Source organism: Hemiscyllium ocellatum, chromosome 1, assembly GCF_020745735.1.
Source record: "Hemiscyllium ocellatum isolate sHemOce1 chromosome 1, sHemOce1.pat.X.cur, whole genome shotgun sequence".
Taxonomy (NCBI): domain Eukaryota; kingdom Metazoa; phylum Chordata; class Chondrichthyes; order Orectolobiformes; family Hemiscylliidae; genus Hemiscyllium; species Hemiscyllium ocellatum.
In genome coordinates this window covers 152598624-152619670 of record NC_083401.1, presented here as the reverse complement: position 1 = coordinate 152619670, position 21047 = coordinate 152598624, and the positions used below count along the sequence as shown (strand labels likewise).

The window sequence follows — 21047 nt, the reverse complement described above, 5'->3', positions numbered from 1 at the left end:
TAACCTGGGTTGATCTGTCATGTTCGTAAAGTTAAGCAAGGGGATTACAACATTTATGGATTTTTACTGATCTAAAACATACAAACATATGAACAAGGAACAACAATAGATCACCCGGACCTTTGAAACTGCTCTGCGGTTCAGTAAGATCATGGCTTTTAACCTCAACTCTATATTCCTGGATATTGTTGATAATATTTCATCCACTTGGAAATCAAGAATCTCTCTATCTGAGCTTTAAAAATAAAATTTCTTCATCCACGCCTTTTGAGAAGAATTCCAAAGACTCTCAACCCTCAGAGGAAAAAAAACTGTTTCCTCATTTTTGAGAGTATCAGGCAAGAACTTTCAAAAGCTGATTGGGGGCGGAAGTTCACAGGTGAAGAGATGGCTGGAAAACAGAAAGACTCAAAAATGAGATAATGAGAGTCCAGAGACAATATGTTCTTGGTAGGGTGAAAGGCCAAACTGGTAGGTGTAGGGAATGCTGGAGGACAAGAAAAATTGAGGTTTTGGTAAGAAAAGGGATACAGATCTCAGATACAGGCAGCAGAGATTGAGTGAATCCTTAGAAGAGAGAAATCAGAAGAGCAAAAAGGGGACATGAGATAGCTTTGGCAAATAGAGTTAAGGAGAATCCAAAGATATTTTATAAATACATAAAAGACAAAAGGGTAACTAGGGAGAAAATAGGGCCCCTCAACTATCAGCCTGAATGTGGAACTGCAAGAGATGGGGAGACACTAAACGAGTATTTTGCTTCAGTGTTTAACATGGAGAAGAACATGGAAAAAACAGAATGTGGGAAAATAGATGGTGACACATTACAGAGGAGGAAGTGCTAGATGCCTTAAAACACAAAGGTGGATAAATCCCCAGGACCTGATCAGGTGTAGCTTAGAACTCTGCAGGAAGCTAGGGAAGTAATTGCTGGGCCCCTTGTTAAGATGTGTATCACTGATAGTCACAGATGAGATTAGATTAGATTCCTTACAGTGTGGAAACAGGCCCTTCGGCCCAACGTGTCCACACCGACCCTCCAAAGAGTAACCCACCCAGACCTATTTCCTTCTGACTAATGCACCTAACACTATGGGCAATTTAGTATGGCCAATTCACCTGACCAGCACATCTTTGGACTGTTGGAGGAAAATGGAGCACCCGGAGGAAACCCACACAGACATGGGAAGAATGTGCAAACTCCACACAGACAGTCACCCTAGGCTGGAATCGAACCTGGGACCCTGGTGCTGTGAGGCAGCAGTGCTAACCACTGAGCCACCATGCCGCCCACAGTTGTTGGAGGAAATCCTGAGGGACAGGATTTATACGTATTTGGAAAGGCAAGGACTGATTCGGGATAGTCAACATGGCTTTGCACTTGGAAAATCATGTTTCACTAACATGATTGAAATTTTTTTTGTAGTAATAACAAATAGGATCGATGTGGGCACGTGATCTATAAGGACTGCAATAAAGCATACAAGGTTCCTCATGGTAGACTAGTTAGCAAGGTTAGGTCACATGGAATACAGGGAGAATTAGCCATCTGGATACAGAATTGGCTTGGAGATAGAAGAGAAAGGGGCGTGGTGCTGGGGTGCTTTCTAGACTGTGACCAGTGGTGTGCCATCAGGATTGGTGTTGGGTCCACTATATAAATGATTTGGACTGTGAACATAGGAAGTATAGTTAGTAAGTTTGCAGATGACACCAAAATTAGAGGTGTCGTGGATAGCGAAGAATGCTATCTCAGTACAATAAGCCAATGAGCTGAGGAGAGGCAGATGAGTTTAATTTAGATAAATACGAGGTGCGACATTTTTGAAAGGCAAATCAGGGCAGAACTTATACACTTAATGGTAAGGTCTTGTGGAGTGCTGCTGATCAAAGAGACCTTGGAGTGCATGATCATAGTCCTTAAAACTGGAGTCACAGATAAATAGGATAGTGAAGAAGGCATTTGGTATGCTTTCCTTTAATGGTCAGTGCACTAAACATAGGATTTGGGAGTTCATGTTGTGGCTGTACAGGACATCGGCTAGGCCACTTTTGGAATATTGTGTGCAGTTCTGGACCCTCTCTTATAGGAAGGGTGTGGTGAAACTTGAAAGGCTTAAGAAAAGATTTATAAGGATGTTGCCAGGGTTGGAGGGTTTGAGCAATAGGCTGGGGCGGTTTTCCCTTGGTCAGAGGCAGAGGAGTGACCATATAGAGGTTTATAAAATCGTGAGGGGCATGGATAGGGTAAACACACAAGGTCTTTTCTCTGGAGTAGGGGAGTCCAAAACTAGAGGCCATAGTTGAGGGTGAGAGGGGTAAAAGGGACCTAAGGAGCAACTTTTTCACACAAAGGCTGGTGTGTGTATGGAATGAGCTGCCAGAGGCAGTGGTGGAGGTTCGTTTAATTACAACATTTAAAATGCAACTGGATTGGTGTCTGAATAGGAAGGGTTGAGAGGGATATGGACCAAGTGCTGGCAAATGGGGCTAGATTAATTTAGGATCTCTGGTTCGATGGACAAGTTGGACCGAAGAGTCTGTTTCTGTGCAATACATCTCTATGACTACCTGTTTAAATGGGCAACATCTTATTTTTAGTTTATGGCCCTGGTTCTAGACTCTATCACAAGAAGAAACATCCTTTAATGATCCATCCAGCTAGATCACCTGAGGCTCTTATATGTTTCATTTAAGTCACCTTTCATTTCTAAATTCAAGAGAATACAGGCCTAGTCTATCTAGTTCTTTCTTAATGAGATAATCCACTCATTCCAGGTATTCATCCAGTAAACCTTCTCTGAACTGCGTTTTATACATTAACATCTTCTCATATATAGTGACCAGTATTGTACACAGCACTACAATTCCCTGGATAATTGAAGCATAACCTCCTTACTCTTGCATTTAATTCCTATCACAATGAACATAACATTCTATTAACTTTCCCAATTACTTATTGTACCTGCATACTAACGTTCTGTGAATCATGTATTGCTAACCAGATCTTTCTCTGCATCCCAGAGCTCTGCAACCACTCACCATTTAGATAACATTTTAAACAAAAAATTCTTTCTGCCAAAATGGACAAGTTCACTTTCCCGTGTAATGCTCTATTGCCAGGACTTTGCCCACTTAATCTATCTACAGTCCTTTGTAAGCTCCTTCACAACTTCACTTACCTATTTCTGTGTCATCAGCAAATTTAGCTAACAAAACTTTGATCCGTTCATCCAAATCATTTTTATAAATTGTAAAAAGAGTTAAGGCCCCAACACTGATCCCCCATGGTATGTCATTTGTGACAAACTCTGCAAGTTGGAGGCAGAGTCGGATTCCGCAGCCAGAACTCATCCGCTCTGTTCATTTCTCTTTATTTCCTCCTTTCATATTTTTTTCTCCCTTCTTTCTTCTTACCTCCTGCCCTTGAGACTCGAGTGAAGTCATAGCAGATCCAGTCATCAGCATGACTCCTGGCCTCAAGAATCTCGAAGCGAAACTAGCACAGACTCCCGGCCTCGAGGCGTAGCCAGCACAGACTGAAGATCTAGAGCTCTTGTGGACTGGGTTGAAAGGACTTACTCCGAAATTTTTATTTCTTTACTTTTCTCACTTTTTGATAAGAATTTAAGATTAGATTCTATATAGTATGGAAGCAGGCCCCTCAGCCCAACAAGTCCACACCGACCCTCTGAAGAGCAACCCACCTGGCCCTATATTTACCCCTGACTAATGCACCTAACGCTATGGGCAATTTAGCATGACCATTACACCTGACCTGCACATCTTTGGATTGTGGGAGGAAACCCACGCAGACACGGGGAGAATGTGCAAACTCCACACAGACAGTTGAACCCAGATGCCTGGTGTTGTGAGGCAGCAGCGCTAACCACTGAGCCACCGTGCCACCCCAGTATTTATTAATCTGTACCTAGGCACATTTGTTCTAAGATGGTGCCATAAGTGGCAACTTGTAAACTTTTCACTGTAGTCACGTGAGTGTATATGACAATAAAGCTAATTCTAATTCTAACCTGAAAATTTATTCCTTCTTTGTTTCTTTTTAGCCAACCAACATTCTATCCATGCCATATGTTACAGCCAATGCCATGAGCTTTTACTTTTCACAATTCTCTTTGATGCGGCACCTTCTCAAATGCATTCTGGAAAGTTAACGCAATTCATCTACTGGTTCCCTTTTATTTACGATATAACTTCTTCAAAGAGCTAAATCAAATACCAGGAATCATTCATTTTATATTCATTAATACATTATTTCTATAACAATGGATAAATCATTAATAATTACACAGTGATAGCATGACTTTCATTTAGATGATACTATGACAGCAAGTGAGAATTTTATAAAATGATGGTATAATCTGCAATTACAAGTTCCTATTTACATATTACAATACTATGTATCTTTTTTTAATGATTTAAAATTTGATTCTTAGAATGTTACTCACACTCAAAGAATTGCACTTGGTTATCACCCTGAACTAGCAGCAATTAAGTATTGGAAGACTAACTCAAGTAATAGCTAGAAATTACATGAATGCTTTTGATGAAGTAAAACATAGCAGTTGCTTCATAGAAGTAACCAAAGAATACTGAAATTGATCAAAACATGGAGGCATCAGAAAAAAATGAGGTAAAGTTTAATGTGTTTCTTACAGAGTGGTGCCTTAGGGTTCTTGTGGTGCAATAGTAGCATCCCTGCCTCTGAGCCATGAGACCTGCGTTCAAGACCCACCTTCTCCAGAGGTACATCAGTGCATCTCTGAACTGGTTGGTTAACTAAATTTCTAAAGAGTGGTAGCTTCCCTCATGGTCTAATGTTTGGGATCTTGCCATTTCACCACCATGATCCTAGTTCGATTCCCAGAAAGGGAATTTATGTTGGGGCCTGTTGCAGTGCAGTGGTAGTATCCTTAGCTGTGAGCTAGCAGATCTGGGTTCAGGTTCCACCTGCTTGAATCATGTGTAGTAAAATTTTCTAATCAACCTCTTCCTTTAGATATCTCTGAACAGAATTCTAGAGTTTACAACCTAAACAAATGAAAACATGACTGCCAATGATGGAATATTAGAAGTCAGGAATGCACTAAAGCCCAAAAATTAAAGATGGAGGGTTTGTGGAGGGTTGTATGACTGAAGGAGGTAATAGTTATAAAGATGCATTGAAAGAAAGCTGGACTGAAAAGGCAATTAACACAGGATAGCATCTGCAGAGCTAATGTACTGTAGACTTTTTTGGTTACCTTTCATTTAGATCACAGGCCACCTGCAAATGAAACAAGCAATGCATTAGAAATATTGGCATAATAAATTTTACAGTTATTTCTATGCCTTTATTACATAGAAAGACCTCAATCCTTCAAAACTCAGTTTCTGGTTCTCTGATCTCGGCAGAGATCAACTTTGTAATCTTCTCAAGCCTGCTTTCCAAAGCTGGCACACTTCCTTGGTTCCTCCAAGACCAAAATTTAACACAGGATTCAAGGTACAACCTGGCCAGAGCACTATACAACTCAGCACAACTGCCTCAGTCATCAAATTGATTGTTTTTATTATCTGATTTCAGCAGTTAGTAAATGTAATCAGAACTGAATCTACTCATACTTTCAGCACTGTTTTTCTAGATAATTCAATGTCATTCTGTTCCTTAAACAGCTTTTCAACATACATGGAATGTTAGTTAATTATGCTGAGTTTCATCTGCCACATTTCTGTCCACTTGCAATTATTTTATTTCTATTGTAACTCCACAGTAATTTTCTTAAACTCTTTGGCAGCCATCCTACCACAGCCCCACTGCTTTTCCATTTTTAATACCATTCACAAATACACAAAAATTATGAAACCAGGTTATTAAAGATCAGAGACGATCGAGGCTGAATTAAATACATTCTTCTTAGACAAAAAGTCATGAGTTATGGGTTGGGTGGGTGGCATTGGTGGGGTGGGGTGGAAGCTGTTCACAGAAGATTGATTGCAGTCATAATTTTATCGTATTATGGAACAGTGGAGCAGGCTCAAACATACTCTTGGTCCGAAGCCCAGCATTCTTGGATGTTTATTCTTCATGACTTCCTCGCTCTATGTGTAATGCTCAAGCTACCGCATGCCTTTCTTGCAACAGGCCCTGTTGTTACCTTTAACAACTGCTTGAAAGGTCACTTGTCATGAGTTTGCTGATTTCAACAAAGTGCCGCAGTCCTCCTGGAGGTCTATTACTATAACTACATTATTAACGACTACATTCACCCTCAATACTAGATAGAAATTCTGTACGAATAGCCTGATTTGCATCGATTAGGAACTCAATGTAGGAAAATGGCACAGTGTTTCTCAACTTGCAAGAGGAAAATCCAGCCACATACACAATACATTCAGCACTCCACCCATATCAACTTTCTTGACCATTCATCAAAAGAACAAAAAAGTTCATCAAACATGATGTATGTTTAACAAATTCATTCTGACTTTCTTTTATTATCCCAGATATTTCTGAATATTAATAAAAAAAGTTTCAGATTGTTGGCTCTAAAACTTTACAAGTTGATTATAAGCTAGATTGCTTGCCACATCCCCATTTCCTTTAAACAAATGCATAACATTTGCAATCCTCCATTCCTCTTGTATCACCCGGATATTGGAAGGAGACTGGAAAACCGTGGCAGCCGTTACAACTTTAAGCCTGAGAATTCCCTAGAATTCATCATGTGTACCAGGCAACTTTTCTACATTAAGAAGTCCTAAATTTTTAAATTCATCTTTTTACTTCTCTCTAATGCAATATGATTAATATCTCCAATTTTACTGCAACATTACATCTGCCTTCATTGAGGAGGTGATGCCAAAGTACATAAGTAGTACCTTATCTACATCATCTGCTCCACAAGATGATCTCAGAGAATCGTACAGCACAGAAACAGATCCTTTGGTCCAACTTGTCCATGCTAACCAAGTTTGCCAAACTAAACTAGTCCCATTTGCCTTTATTTGGCCTATATCCCTCTAAACCTTTCCTATTCATGTACCTATCCAAATGTCTATTAAAAGTTGTAGCTTCCTCTTGCAGCTCATTCCATATACAAACCACCCTGTGTGACAATATTGTCTTTCATGTCCCTTTTAAATCTTTCTCCTTAAAATACGCCCCTTGTTTTGAATTCACCCACCCCAGCATAAAGATCTTTGCTATTTACCATCCCAATGGCCCTCATGATTTTATAACCTTAAAAGGTCAACCCTCAACTTCTTACACTCCAGTGAAAAAAGTTCCAGCCTATCCGAGCAATCCTTATAACTCAAACCTTCCAATCCTGGCAATATCTCAATGAATTTTTTTTTCAGAACCCTCTCCAATTTAATAAAGTCCATCCAATAACTGGGCAACCAACATTCCAAAAGTGGCTCACCAATGTCCTGTACAACCTCCACTTGACATACCAGTTCCTATATTCTGTAGTCTAAAGCAACTAAGGCAAGCGTACTAAACGCCTTCTTCACTACCCTGCCTGCATGTCCTTCAACTTTCGAAGGACTATGTACCTGAATGTCTAGGTTTCTCTATTTGACAACCCCACCCAGGACCATACCATTAACTGCATAGGTCCTGCCCTTGTTCATTTTACCAAAATGCAATACCTCATATTTATCCAAATTAAACTATCTGCTACTCCTCAGCCCATTGGCCTAATTGATCAAAATCCCTTCCTAATCCTAGGCAGCCTTCTTCACTGTCCAGTATACCATCAATTTTGGTGTCATCCACAAAATTACCAATCATACCTCCTAAATTCTCATCCAAATAGTTTAAATAAATTACAAACAAAAGTGGACCAATCCCTACGGAAAACGACTAAACACAGGTATCCAATCCAAAAAACAATACTCCACTACCACTCTGTCCCCTACCGTCAAGTCAATTTTGTATCTAATTGGCAAGTTCTCCCTGAATCCCATGTGATCTGACTTTACTAATTAGTCTACCACGTGAAACCTTGTCAAAGGCTTTACTAAAGACCACGTAAACATCATCTACCACTCTGTCCTCAGTCATCCTTTTGGTTACACCCTCCAAAACCCAATTAAGTTTGTGAGACATGATTTCCCACACACAAAGTCATATTGACTATCCCTAATCAGACCTTACCTCTCCAAACGCATGTAAATCCTATCTCTCAGAATCCCCACTAACAACTGATGATAGACTCACAGGTCTACAGTTCCTAGGCTTCTCCTTACAGCGTTCCTTTCTGTCCCTCTTTTGTTCCAATCTTTTTCTGACTGCACTTTAAATATGTCTGTGTTTATACAAGATGCTCAGAGTTGCTTTTATGTAAGCCATCAATCGAATTTCATAAACGAGGTTTTAGAAGAAATCATTCACATTCAAAACCAGTGGTAAGTCAGATTAACAGCTATGATAAACCTTCCAATTTTCCTAACTTAATGAACCAGGAGCAATCATTCCAACAAGCACGACTGTTCAATACATCAAATTGAGTGGAACGGACCAAGTCAGACACTTTCTTTTCTATGATTTGATATAGTCAAGAACCACAGTCTTATATAATGTTGCCACAGTTGCCATGCAGTGAGTGTGCTGAGAAAAGCCATGAACTTGTTGCAATAAGTCAATCTAAATTAGCTAATTATTCCAGGAGGACTAACTAAAGCAGGTATTGCTAAACATGAGGATTTATTTAGTGACTGAAATTAATGACTGAAACATCCAAACAAAACAAAACTTTATCCTCTTTTGGTGTAACTGAAATTTAGCAGCATTATTTTTACTCAAACCAAATCCCATGATTTTCCCAACTCCATCTGTAACTTTCTTGTAATTCCCACTGAAGTCAATAACATCAGCAGTTATTAAAAATACATCAGCTTTGCCAGATGTTTACCTCCCAAGTTTCCATATCTGTGTTTCAAAAGTGAATAGATATAATTTCTTATGAACAATTGGCTGCATAATGATTTTGTTACTGGATGAGTAATTTAAAAATTAATCATGCAGAGACACGAGCCGCTAACCAATTATCAAATTCATACAATGAGCCAGTAAGATGACTTACCTTCAGAAAATTCACAGGGTTACATTCGTTTACTAATTTTTCACATTCCTTCAGGTACTCCTCAATTGTTTTCTTCTGTGTTCGTTTTCTTTCCAGTCGAGCTTTACGCTCACGCTCTTTCCACTCTTTCTTCTTCTCAATTTCATCTATCAACTGCCTTTTCTTCAATTCCACTTTCTCCAAAATTCTATCGATCTTAGTTATAATAATTTCTTTGTCATAGTCTAAAACGTACTAGATAAACAGATAAACATCAGCTTGTGCCAATCATTGGATTATAATTTCTGCATAATACAGTAAAAATTGTAAAACATTTCACCACCAAGTATCCAACAGTCAATTCTGAAAAATTACTGAATTTCCAGTGTGATTTTAGCATTTCACATTGAGATGAGCACTAGGGTTTGGTCCAATCTGTCTAATGATAAGGAAGAAATTAACCACTTGGACTATGGAACTTTAGGAGAAGAATAATCACTTAACAACCAACACTTCTTACCTCCAAATCTGATGGGTTGTCTGCAATTTCAACCTTTAGTCTGTTATTCAGCTGCCTCAGTTCTCTCAGGTTATTGAAGTATTCAAGCTGTGAAAAGTGCACATGCATGTTTCGGTTTTGCAGGTACAATATTAAAGTCATTTTCCAAACTTAAATTAGCTAGTAACAATATGAAAATTTTGTAATACTGCTCTTCCACTCAGTAGCACATCACATAGCAAACTGTACATTTATTGAGAATGTCATTGACTGGTACTATTATCTCTCCATTTAAGAAACTGTTACATTTAAAAAGCTCTTTTCACAACTAATGGACATCTCAAAGTGCTGTACAGCTGATAAAGTCACTGTTACAATGCAGAAAACACGGAAACAAAGTTGCTCTCACAAATAACTATGTGATAATGGTCAAATGATTTACTTTTTTGATTACTGGATAACGATTGACCAGAACAGCCGGGTAATTCACTGTTTTTCCTCCAAAATAGAACAAGATCATTTACATCCACCTCAACAGGAAGATGGGGCCTTAGTTTAATGGCTCATTTGAAAGATAGCACTTCTGACAACCTCTGTACCGCATTGAAATGTCTACCTTGATCTTGATGTTCAAGTCCTGGGTTGAAACATCTACCCAGAACACTTTTATGACTCAGTGGTAAGAGTGCAATGAACGGAGTACAGCTGGTAAAGACTTCAATGTGTGAAGTACCAGGTGTTATCAACTGAACTTGGGTCAAGAGTGTGGTGCTTATGCCCGAAACTTTGATTCTCCTGCTCCTTGAATGGTGCCTGACCTGCTGTGCTTTGCCAGCACTACATTCCCGACTCTGATCTTCAGCATCTGCAGTCCTCTCTTTTCCTCTCAACTGAATTTGGACGAGGATTAGACTATTTATCCCCTTGAGTTCTATAGATCATGGCTATACTGCACCTTTACTCCATTTACTTACTTAGGTTGCATAAATCTTTATATTCAACAAAAATCTATTAACTTCAGATTTGAAGTTTTTAATTGACAATTTTTTAAAAAGTTTTTTTATAGATGGGAGAGAGTTCTAGATTTCCACTACCCCGTGGAAGATAACCAAGACATGAGGAAAGTCAATTAAAGAAGTTAACCTGTTTGTGAAGGTGCAAGACAAGGACATGGTTCTCAATGAATACTTTATATTCCACAAAAAAAATTATTGAAAAGCAATAGAAATAGCACATATTGAGATACAAACAGAGAAGAAGCATAAGTGGAAAACCATCAGACCCAGATAAAATGTATCATCCAAGGTCAGTAAGGAATTCAAACTAACAGAGGCTACAAATAGCAGAGGCTCTGACCATAATTTTCCAATGCCCTCTGGTTACAACCACGGTCCCAGAAGAGTGGAACAGAAATGTTTAAAAATTGATGAATGTACACCCAACTAATTACTGGCCAGTCAGTGGTGGGCATGTTACTGTAAAAGTTCTGAGAAATTATGTAAAATCATAGCTTAGAGAAGCACAGGCTAAATAACGACATTCAGCACAGATCTGCTGAGGGAAAGTTGTGTGTGACTAGTTTGATTGAAGCTTTTGAGTAAGCAACAGGAAGAGCTGATGAGAGTATTTTTAAAGTTGAGTATCTGGAATCTGGCAAGGCTTTTGACCAGGATTTGTGCAGTAAACTGGTCATAAATACTTATCAATGAATGAAGACTTAAATATAGGGGGTCATGATAAAAAAAATCTGTAAATTACAGCAAAATTGATTGACAGGAAAATTGGAAAAAAACAAAAAAACTGTACATAAAATGAATAGTTCTACCATTACATCCTTGCTATTGTATTCAATAGCTTGCCCAATGCAGGAAAGAATTCAATACTTCTTTATATGTATCTATTCTACTATTTCCAGAGATCTATGGACATACACCCTCTACTCCCCTCAGTACCTTTGCTTTGTTTGTATAATGTCCACAGATGCATAACCTCGTGCTTCTCTGGATTGAATTTCATTTCCACTTTGCCAGCCACTCAATCAAACTATTTATATTGTCTTGCATACAACAGCCATCCTCTTCACTATCAACTACCCAGCCAACTTGTGCATGGTTTGCAAATTCCCAATTGTGCCGTCTATGTTTAAGTCCAAATCATTAATATCTATGACAAATAGCAAGGGAGCTAACACTGACCCTATAGAACACCTCTGGAAAACAATTTCCATTCACAAAAAATAGCCATCAACCATTACCATTTAATAAACCAATGAACTAAGGATGCTGGAAATCTAAGCAAAAACAGAAATTGATGACTATTCACCTTTGTTTCCTATCGCCAAACCAATTTTGGATCCAATTGGTTACAATCCACTGCACTTTAATTTTTCTGACCAGACTGTCATGAGAGACCTTATAAACTGCATTACTAAAACAGCTCTGATGAAGAGTCATCTAAACTCAAAACATTAGCTTGCTTTCTCTCCATGGATACTGCCTGGTCTGCTGTGATCTCCAACATTCGTATCCACTGCAGTGCCTTCAATTTTCTTTGATACTTATTCAAAAAATTCAATAAAGTTAATGACATTGCCTTACTTACTGTAAAAAGATAATACTCACTACTCTGATCAATCTATGCCTTCCCAAGTAACACTTGATGCTTTCTCTCAATATTCGCCAATCATCAAAGTCAGACTGACCAGTCTACAAAGATTTAGCTTATCTCTTGCACCTGTTTTGTATAGTGGTACACCGTGCGCAGACTTCTAATTCTCTAGGAGCTCACATGTCGAATTAGGTTTGGAAAATGACTCTCGGGGCATCTGCTATTTCTTCCCTGCCTTCCTTGAACAGCATAGGATACAACTCATCCAGCCCTGGCGATTTATCCACCTTCAATTCAAGCAGGTCGATCCCGCCAGTATTTCCCATCTGATTATGCTTATTTACTCCTTCACACTCCTCCTCTTTAACAGGAATGTCTGCAGCAAACCCTCTTCCTTATGAAGACATAGGGGGAAAAAAACTCATTCAGAGGATGTGAGCAGCATTCATATAAGTTACCATGTACATCACTGACTGAGAGGCCCAACCATTTTTTTTTAGTAATCCTGTTACTCTTAAATTTACTGATAAAACACTTTTGGATTTTCCTTTATTTTCCAAGCCAAATTTTTAAAAATTATTCTCTCTTTGCTTTTCTAATTTTCTTTTTCACTTCATCCCTATACTTTCTACACTCTTGAGTTTTCTACAGTTTACTTTTTCAGAGGCTTTTTTTTGCTTCAGTTTAAATTGTTGGCATCTGGATAACCAAGGTAATCTAGATTTGGTGCAAGTACTCTTTCTCTTTGTGGGGTCACATCTACATTACATCTTTTGTATCTTGCTTTTAAACACGTCCCATTGATTTGTTACGTTCTCAAGTTGCTGCAAACAGCATTCCCTATAAATTTCTTTTGCACTTGTATGTTTAAAAATAAAATATCTAGAATGGCAGAATTATGGAATTTCTTGATAAGTGGAAAATGTTTATTTGATGACATCTGGTTTGGACTTTAAATGTAGCAAGTGCAATGTTTCAAGACCTGTGGATTGTAGGAGAAAGGATATACTTCCACATGAGAACCAACGCTCAGTATACAAATACATGGAGAAAGTGGACTCTTTTTTAAAATTCAATCATGTGACAGCATTTATTTCCCAGAGGGACACTGCTGTGGGCCTGGAATCATACATAGACCAGGTAAAGGTGGCAGTTTCCTTCCTTAAAGAACATTAGTGAACCAGATAGGTTTTTCCAACATGGTCGTCGTTTTTAACTCTTAATTCCTGTTTTATTTAAAAAGTGAATTCAGATTCCACCATCTGCCATGAGGGAATTCAAACACAGGTCCCCAGAACATTACCTGGGTCCCTGGACTAACAGTCCAGTGACAATGCCTTTGGGCCATTGCCTCCCCTTGTAATATATGCTTAAAAATATGGAAGCCTAAGTGGTCTCCAAATCAACTGATAAAGAGACTATTCACAGCCCAATACAATTTAATTTTCCTGGATCCCAGCACTCATTAGCCCTTCCCAGACTTGTCTGCAATAATTGCAGACAAGTCTGTCTGTTTCCAAACCAGATCCATATCAATTGCCTGGTGGTCATCTATAGAGCTTGCTGCGATATCATTCAGATCTCTTGCTCTCTTTGGTCAGTAAAAATAACAAGTAGTCTGAGAAGTCAGCCCTCTTTAATCTGAATGAATCCTTGAAAACAAATTCTAGGATTTAGATCTGTGCCTCAAAGTAGTGTTAAGAATTTTTATAGATGAATCTTGTCTAAAATAGGGGGTCTTTGCATATTTTGGCTCCTCTTGGTGACTGCAAAGGCTTCAGGGGTACTTGTGCCCACATTGTCAAGAGCATTTAGCTCTGCTTCGAGTGTAGACGCAAGTTGATTTGGTGTCTCACCAGTTTAAGACAGCATCTTTATCAATTTGGGTTCAGACAAGATTTACAAGGATGTTGCCAGGAGGATTTAAGCTATAGGATGAGGTTGAATAGGCTAGGGCTGTTTTCCTGGAGCGTCGGATGCTGAGGGGTGACTTTATAGAGGTTTATAAAATCATGAAGGACATGGATAGGATAAATAGACAAAGTCTTTTCCCTGGGATGGGGGCATCCATAATTAGACGGCCTAGGTTTAAGGTGAGAGGGGAAAGATATAAAAAGGACCTCAAGGGGCAACTTCTTCACGCAGAGGGTGGTGCGTGTATGCAATGAGTTTCCAGAGGAAGTGGTGGAGGCTAGTACAATTGCAACATTTAAAAGGCATCCGGATGGGTATATGAATAGGAAGGGTTTGGAGGGATATGGGCCGGGTGGTGTCAGGTGGGATTAGATTAGGTTGGGATATCTGGTCGGCATGGACAAGTTGGACCTAAGGGTCTGTTTCCATGCTGTACATCTCTATGACTCTATGACCTCTGAGGTCCATATGTAGTAGCAGCAGAAGTCATTCATCCGCACACTCATGGATGTGTGTGGAGCTTTCCAGCAGCTGTGCAGCTTAGAGAAAATAATCAGCCCATTTTTGCCAGATAATCTCTCAGCTTTGTGAAAGTTACCTATCCTCTACTTTTACTCCTGTTCTAACTTTGTCCTCTTCCATAATGATGCTAAAGCTAACTATCATGATCATCACCTGCAAAATGGTCAACACTTCTACCTCATCATCTTGCCCAGCTCATTTCCTAAGACTAAATCTAAAACTGCTTCATCTCTCATTGGACTGGTTACAAAGTGTTATTTTGAAGACAGTAAAAACAAACATTGTCCTCAGTGGCTTTCACACTATTGATATGTTAATTCATATCTGGATAGTTTAAGACCTGAACAATTGTTGCCAAATTTTTTTGCACTGAGAAATTTACCTACACATTTGCTCCTTTAACTCCCTCCCACTGTTTTGGCGTCTATAGTAAACACCAATGAATGTGGATGCTCCATTTTTGTTTCTGAGCTCAACTCATATCTCCTCAGTCCAGATAAGGTCAAATATTCTGTAGCTCCTTTAGTTGATTAATCTCCTCTCAGCTATGATTATTATTTATAAAAATAATACTACACCCAATTTGTTTTCACTCCTTTCTTTATCCTTGTTTGATAGCTCTATATCCAGAGCTGCCATACTTGTTCCTCTTTAAGCAAGGTTTCAGTTAGGTTTGGGAGGATATGGAAGTATTTCGGGTGTATAAAATTATGAGGGACACAGGTAGAGGGCATATAAGAACGCATATCTATTAGTAATTAAATCAACAGCCAGGAGTTTTAGATGTACAATAACAGGTGAAAGGAACATAGCAGCAGGAATAGACCCTTCAGTCCCTCAAGCCTGTTCGACCAAGGATTAGAGGAATGTGGAGGATGTGGAAGTCTCTGCCTGAGAGAGTACCAAGGAAATAAACATGATTTGGAAATGCTGGTGTTGGACTGGGGTGTATAAAGTTAAAAATCATACAACAGGTTTATTTGGAAGCACTAGCTTTCAGAGCACCGCTCCACAACCACTTGATGAAGGATCCGTACTTCGAAAGCTAGTGCTTCCAATTAAACCAGTTGGACTATAACCTGGTGTTGGATGATTTTTAACAACCTTCAAAATGTTTAAAAATACTTGTATGTCCATGTGACATATTCTAATTTACAGAGCATGCACCAAGAGCTGAAAGGTAGAATTAGAATGGACACTTTTTCAACCCTAAACATCCCCATGGAGGTCTAACTGCAATCTTTAAGGTCCCACCTTGCTCTGGACTGCGCCAGTCGAGGGAGGGAGGGTGGGGGATAAAGGTTAAGATAAGAGAAGCCTGAGGGGGGGTTCGTTCCCTCTCACCCCCACCCCACACAAGCCCTTACCTTCTCCTCCTGGTAAATCATGTCCACCAGGTTGACGGCGTGGAAGACCCCACGGTGATCCTCGCAGACGCACTGGCCGCACGCCAGCTGCTTGCAGACCTTGCAGAAGAGCTGCAGCTTCCGGTGCGGGTGCCGCTGGCAGAGCTCGCGCTCGCCGGCATCGCCGCCGGGGGCCCGCGTGGCGCCCGCCAGCGGCTCCAACGGCTCCGGCTCGCGCCCGCCTCCAACCGCCAGCTGCTGCTGCTGCTGCGAGCGGAAAAGTTTCACCACCTCGGCCAAGGTGGTGTTGCTCGGCATGTTGACGGCTCCCTCGGCGATGAAGTTGCTCTTCCTGCAAAGGGGACACTCCAGCTGACTGTTCTTCCAGATGTTGTTGTTGTTGCTGCCGCCGCCGTAGTCCAGGCCGTACGAGAAGGATTTGGTGACACACTCCAGGATGCATTTCTTGCAGAAATTGTGCGAGCACACGGGCAGGGTGGTGGGGTTCTCAAACACCGACAGGCAAACCGCACAGGTCAGGCTGGCCTCCATTGCAGCTTTCAAACCACAACAGAGACAAACAAAAACCCCAAGTCTCCTCTCACCCTCCCCCGCCCCGTATCTCTCTCCCTCTCACATACTCTATCCGTCCGACGTCCGGGCTTTCTTCTTCCCGCCTAACAAGAAGTGCTCACCCAGACGTCCAGGAATTGAAAGTAAAACTCCAGCCCCTGTTACAACACGTCGCCAGGAAGTCCGGCCTTCAACGTGTCCGCCTGTCACGCAGCATGTCACAAAGAAAATACAGGAAATGCATCTGCAAAGGTATTAAAAAGCTTGGGCGGTGGGCGCCTTTGCTTGGCATTATTCGTCCATCAGTGCCATGTCTTGAGTGACTTTCTATGAACTCAACGCGCTGCAGTAAAAGCAACAAAATTTAAAAAAAACAATGCGGATTCTGGAAATCTGAGCTAAACAGAGAAAATCTTGCAAAAAAAAAATTAGCAGGCCAGCCTGAGCTGGGGTGAATGGTTTCAGGTCTTTAGAACTGAGAAAAGTAAGATATGCTATTGAGCAAGTGAAAAGAAAAAGGCAAGGACAACAGTTGGAAGGGCAGGATGAGAATAAATGACCAAAGGTGTCATTGATATAAAGACAAAGGCTGTGCTTATGTGGTAATATTTACATCATAACCCTTGACCATATGTTTTTATATTTATTTTTCTGTTTTGTTTTTGTCCCCTTGTCTCTTTCGTGATCCATGTGGGTTTGGATAGTTGCTATTTTGCCACTCACCCTTTGTTGTAACACATCTTTTGCTTCTTTGTTTGTCCTATTATTGATTTTGAAGAGGGGTGTGTGTGACTTGTGGCCACAATTGCCTAATACAGGCAGTCAACAAATTGTAGCAATTTTCTGATGGTTGAGATTTGTTCAGAGCAGCAGTCAAATATTTCAGATGAAACAGATGAACTGAGTGCGCAAGTAGAATTGAATAAAATACAGGACACTTCAGAATGACAGAAAATAAGGAAAAGATGGAGGGATGGCTCTTTTAGTTAATGTTGATATTAGCACAATAGAGAGGGATCACCAAAACTCAGTAAATAAGATGTGGAAACAGTTTGATGGAAAGAAAATGATAAAGGAGTCACTTTTAAGAATAGATGTATAAGCCCCCTAACAGTAACTCCACAGTAATGTGGTCCATGAACAAAGAAAGAACAGATTGATTACTGACCTCATAGTGAAAATGCCTTGATAGCAGTAATCATGAAATGAAATAATTACCCAGGCGCAGGTGAAGAGAAAAATCCAAGATGGATGAGTCTAAGATTACTCTTTTGAATTTAATCAAGAGTAATTATAAAGAATGAAAGCTGAGTTAGCTAAAGTGAACTGGCAGTCTAGGTTAAGGATAAGGTTAATAGAGATGCAGTGGTAAACATTAAGAGGATTATTCCAGAAAGTGCAGGATTGAAGTATTTCAACAAATTTGAAAAATTCTAAAGGATATACCTGCCATCTGTGGTTAACCAACATTGTCAAAAATTAGTATCAGCCTCAGAACTAAGACATATAACTGCAAAATGGGCTGGCAAGTATGAAGATTCGACACAATATAAGGAAAAAGAAAGAATTACCAAAAGATGAATAAGGAAGGACAAATTAGAGTATGAGAGAAATTTAGCAAAAACATGTAGACAAATACAAAAAGGTTCTTTAGGTATTTAAAAAACAAGAGTTAACAAAGTAAGCTAGAGTACTGAAGGGTCACTCCTCTACTTTCTCTCCACAGATGGTACCAGACCTGCTGAGATTTCCCAGCAATTTCTGTTTTTGTTTCTGTTATCCAGCATTTGCCGTTTGTTTTGTGTCTAGTAAGTTAGTTGATTCTTCAGATGTTATTTTCCAAATCTCCATTCATTCAGCAATAGTTCCATTATACTGAAAGAAAGAAAATGTGAGAAAGAAAGCTACAGGCCTGTTAGCTTAACATCTGTAATAAGGATAATATTGGAAGCTATTAGTAGAGATGTGATAGCAAGGTAGTTGGATAAAATCAAGATAATTGGATGGCGTTAGTATAGTTTTATAAGAGACAAACCATGTTTAACCAATCTATTGGAGTTCTTTGAGGAGATTGCACATGTGAATAAAAGGGAATTGTTTGATGTACAACACTTAGATTTCCAGAAGGCTTTTGATCAAGTGCCACACCAAAGTTATTTTGGAAAATAAAAGCTCATGTTGTAGTGGGAACTTATTGGCGTGGTTAGGAAATTGGCTGGTTAACAGGCTGCAAAGACTAGGCTCAAAGGGTCTTTTTTAGTTTGACAAAATGTAGTGTTAGATTGGTAATAGGACCTCAATTGTTTCCAACTTACATAAATTACTTAGCTGCAAGTATGGAAGTATGTTGCCAAATTTGCTGATGACAGAAAGATTGGTAGAAAAGTAAGTTGTGAAGGGGATACAAGGAGGTTACAAAAAGATACTGATAAGTTATGTAAGTGGCAAAAATTTAACAAATAAAGTATGATGTGACAAATAAAGTATAATGTGGGAAAATGTGAAATTGTCTATTTTGGTCAGAAGAATAAAAATGAAATTATTAGCTAAATGGTGAGAGTTGCAGAGGGATCTGGATGTCCTCAGGGAAGAGTTACAAAACATTAGCGTGCAGATGCAACAAGCTCATAGAATGATAACATTTATTACAAGGGGAAACTGAATACAAAGTAGAAGGTTTCCCTTCCGTTATGTCAGGGTCTGGTGTTGTGGAAATTGAATCGACTTGACTCAAATTCTAGCAAGAGCATAGAAAAAGTTTATTTTAGACCTTTGCAAAGGGACCCTTGGCACGACGCCTCATTTAAGGGGCGCCTGATAGCTTTCCCATATTTCCTTTCTACTATAATTCACTTCTTATCAACACCTCATGGTCAGGGGCCTGGAACATTCGCATTCCTTTCCAGGTATGGAGTTGTTTTTCTCATTTCTTGACTGTTGATATGGTAGTTTAATTGGTCTTGTAAGTCTGCTGTTCGGTCGGTTTGCCTTTACATTTTTTCTGTCTGTCTGCAATACTTGCCCGTAGTTTTAGTCAGGCCCATATTTCTTTGTTTTCCCAGTAAATGTTAATTTTCCATTATATTTCCCCCCTTTTTGTCATTTTATGACAACAAGGACAAAAACAAACATACAGAGCCAGATAGCTCTACATCAAACCTCTTAGGGAGCACTAGGCTTTTCCTCAGACGCCATCTACCTGTAACACAGCTTTCTGGTGGTATCATCACTTACTCTGGTGTGCCCTGTACATAGCCCATTTTTCACACGTTGCACACTTCAATGTTACGGTATGGTGGGATCCATGCAATCGGATCTTCCTGCTGTGGGGCCTCTGATCGATTTACCATTTGGTGTCCTGCTGCACTCATAAGCAAATTCTGTAGGCAGGTACACAAGCAGGGTCCTATGCAAAGCACTATGAGTTAGACCAGTCCTACGACTAGTAGAGCGTATAGGATCCAATACTTTTCCAAAGGGAGGTAAGCCATTGGAACCAGGAGTCATCTGCTGGGGGAGGCGGTCTTATTGCTGCAATCATATGATTTATTGCACTAGTAATATTCTAGGACTCATCAGGAATATTAAAACAGCATGAAGTACCTAACATTTTGCAGACACCCTCTCTCTCGGCCATCAGTATGTCTAGTACTGCCATTAACTGAGTAATAATGAGTGTTATACCTTCCTCCGTCTCATTTGCAAACAGTAATACACTATATGTGAGGCCATTAATCTTGTTTATTGTCACCGTTGTCCCTGCTCCCAAGAGAATAGACCACCCAATTTTCGCTCCTGGTGTAGTCTAGGGGTCTGTGAGTGTGTGCCCATTCCAATGCAATGGGATGTCCCTTCGGGTTCGCCCATTACTGGCCTTTGGGACGAACACTGTCATGCCAGTAGGCAGTACTGCAGGGTAGCAGCACACCTCCACCACAGGAGGAAGTGGTGGTACCCTCTTTCTCCACAGGCCCATATTATACCCGTCATCATGGTCTGATTATTGATAAAAGAACAAGTAATATTGATGATCGTACCATTTGCGTAGTTTGCTGAACAAGAATCATTATTAAAGTATAGCATCATATTACACTGGGAGATCCCCAAATGGAGTCGCACCTGATTTGTGCAAATACACGTTGCTCCCCTGCCTTCCACTATATGGAAGGCTGTGATCAGCAGTATGTCAGCATTGGGACTGCAGTTAGCCTTGAGTTTGGGGTGGTGGTGTGAAATTTACCCTAATTGCTCCCCTGATCAGGGTCAGGGTAGTCGCTGCCCACGGAAGCAGGCAGCTAGCATTTCTTGCCAGGCTGTCTGTAATTCGTTCAGCAGTCCACCGTTAAGCTGTGTGCAAACATATCCAACAAGGGTAGCCAACCTCTAATCTCTGGTGTTGTATTAGGACCAAGGCACAAGCTCTGTTCCCCTCACATCTAGCGATGGCCCTTCGCACTTCCCAACCTGCTGGCGTCGCATTTATGCCATTTTCCTCATGAAGTGCCAATTCCACGA

At 40.0% G+C, this 21047-nt stretch overlaps 1 protein-coding gene across 2 annotated transcripts in view; it reads right to left on the bottom strand.

Annotated features, from left to right (window-relative positions):
* The window catches only part of LOC132816853 (mucin-3B-like), a 35731-nt gene extending 19087 nt beyond the window's left edge, over positions 1–16644 (bottom strand). For both annotated transcript variants that reach the window (XM_060826839.1, XM_060826847.1), the window contains exons 1-4: positions 15981–16644; positions 9592–9678; positions 9093–9326; positions 5265–5287 (exon numbers count right to left, since the gene is read on the bottom strand). In XM_060826839.1, the coding sequence (XP_060682822.1) occupies positions 5265–5287; positions 9093–9326; positions 9592–9678; positions 15981–16511 (875 nt within the window). In that variant the 5' untranslated portion in view covers positions 16512–16644. The remainder of the gene's footprint in view (positions 1–5264; positions 5288–9092; positions 9327–9591; positions 9679–15980) is intronic.
* Between the last annotated feature and the right edge of the window lie 4403 nt (positions 16645–21047).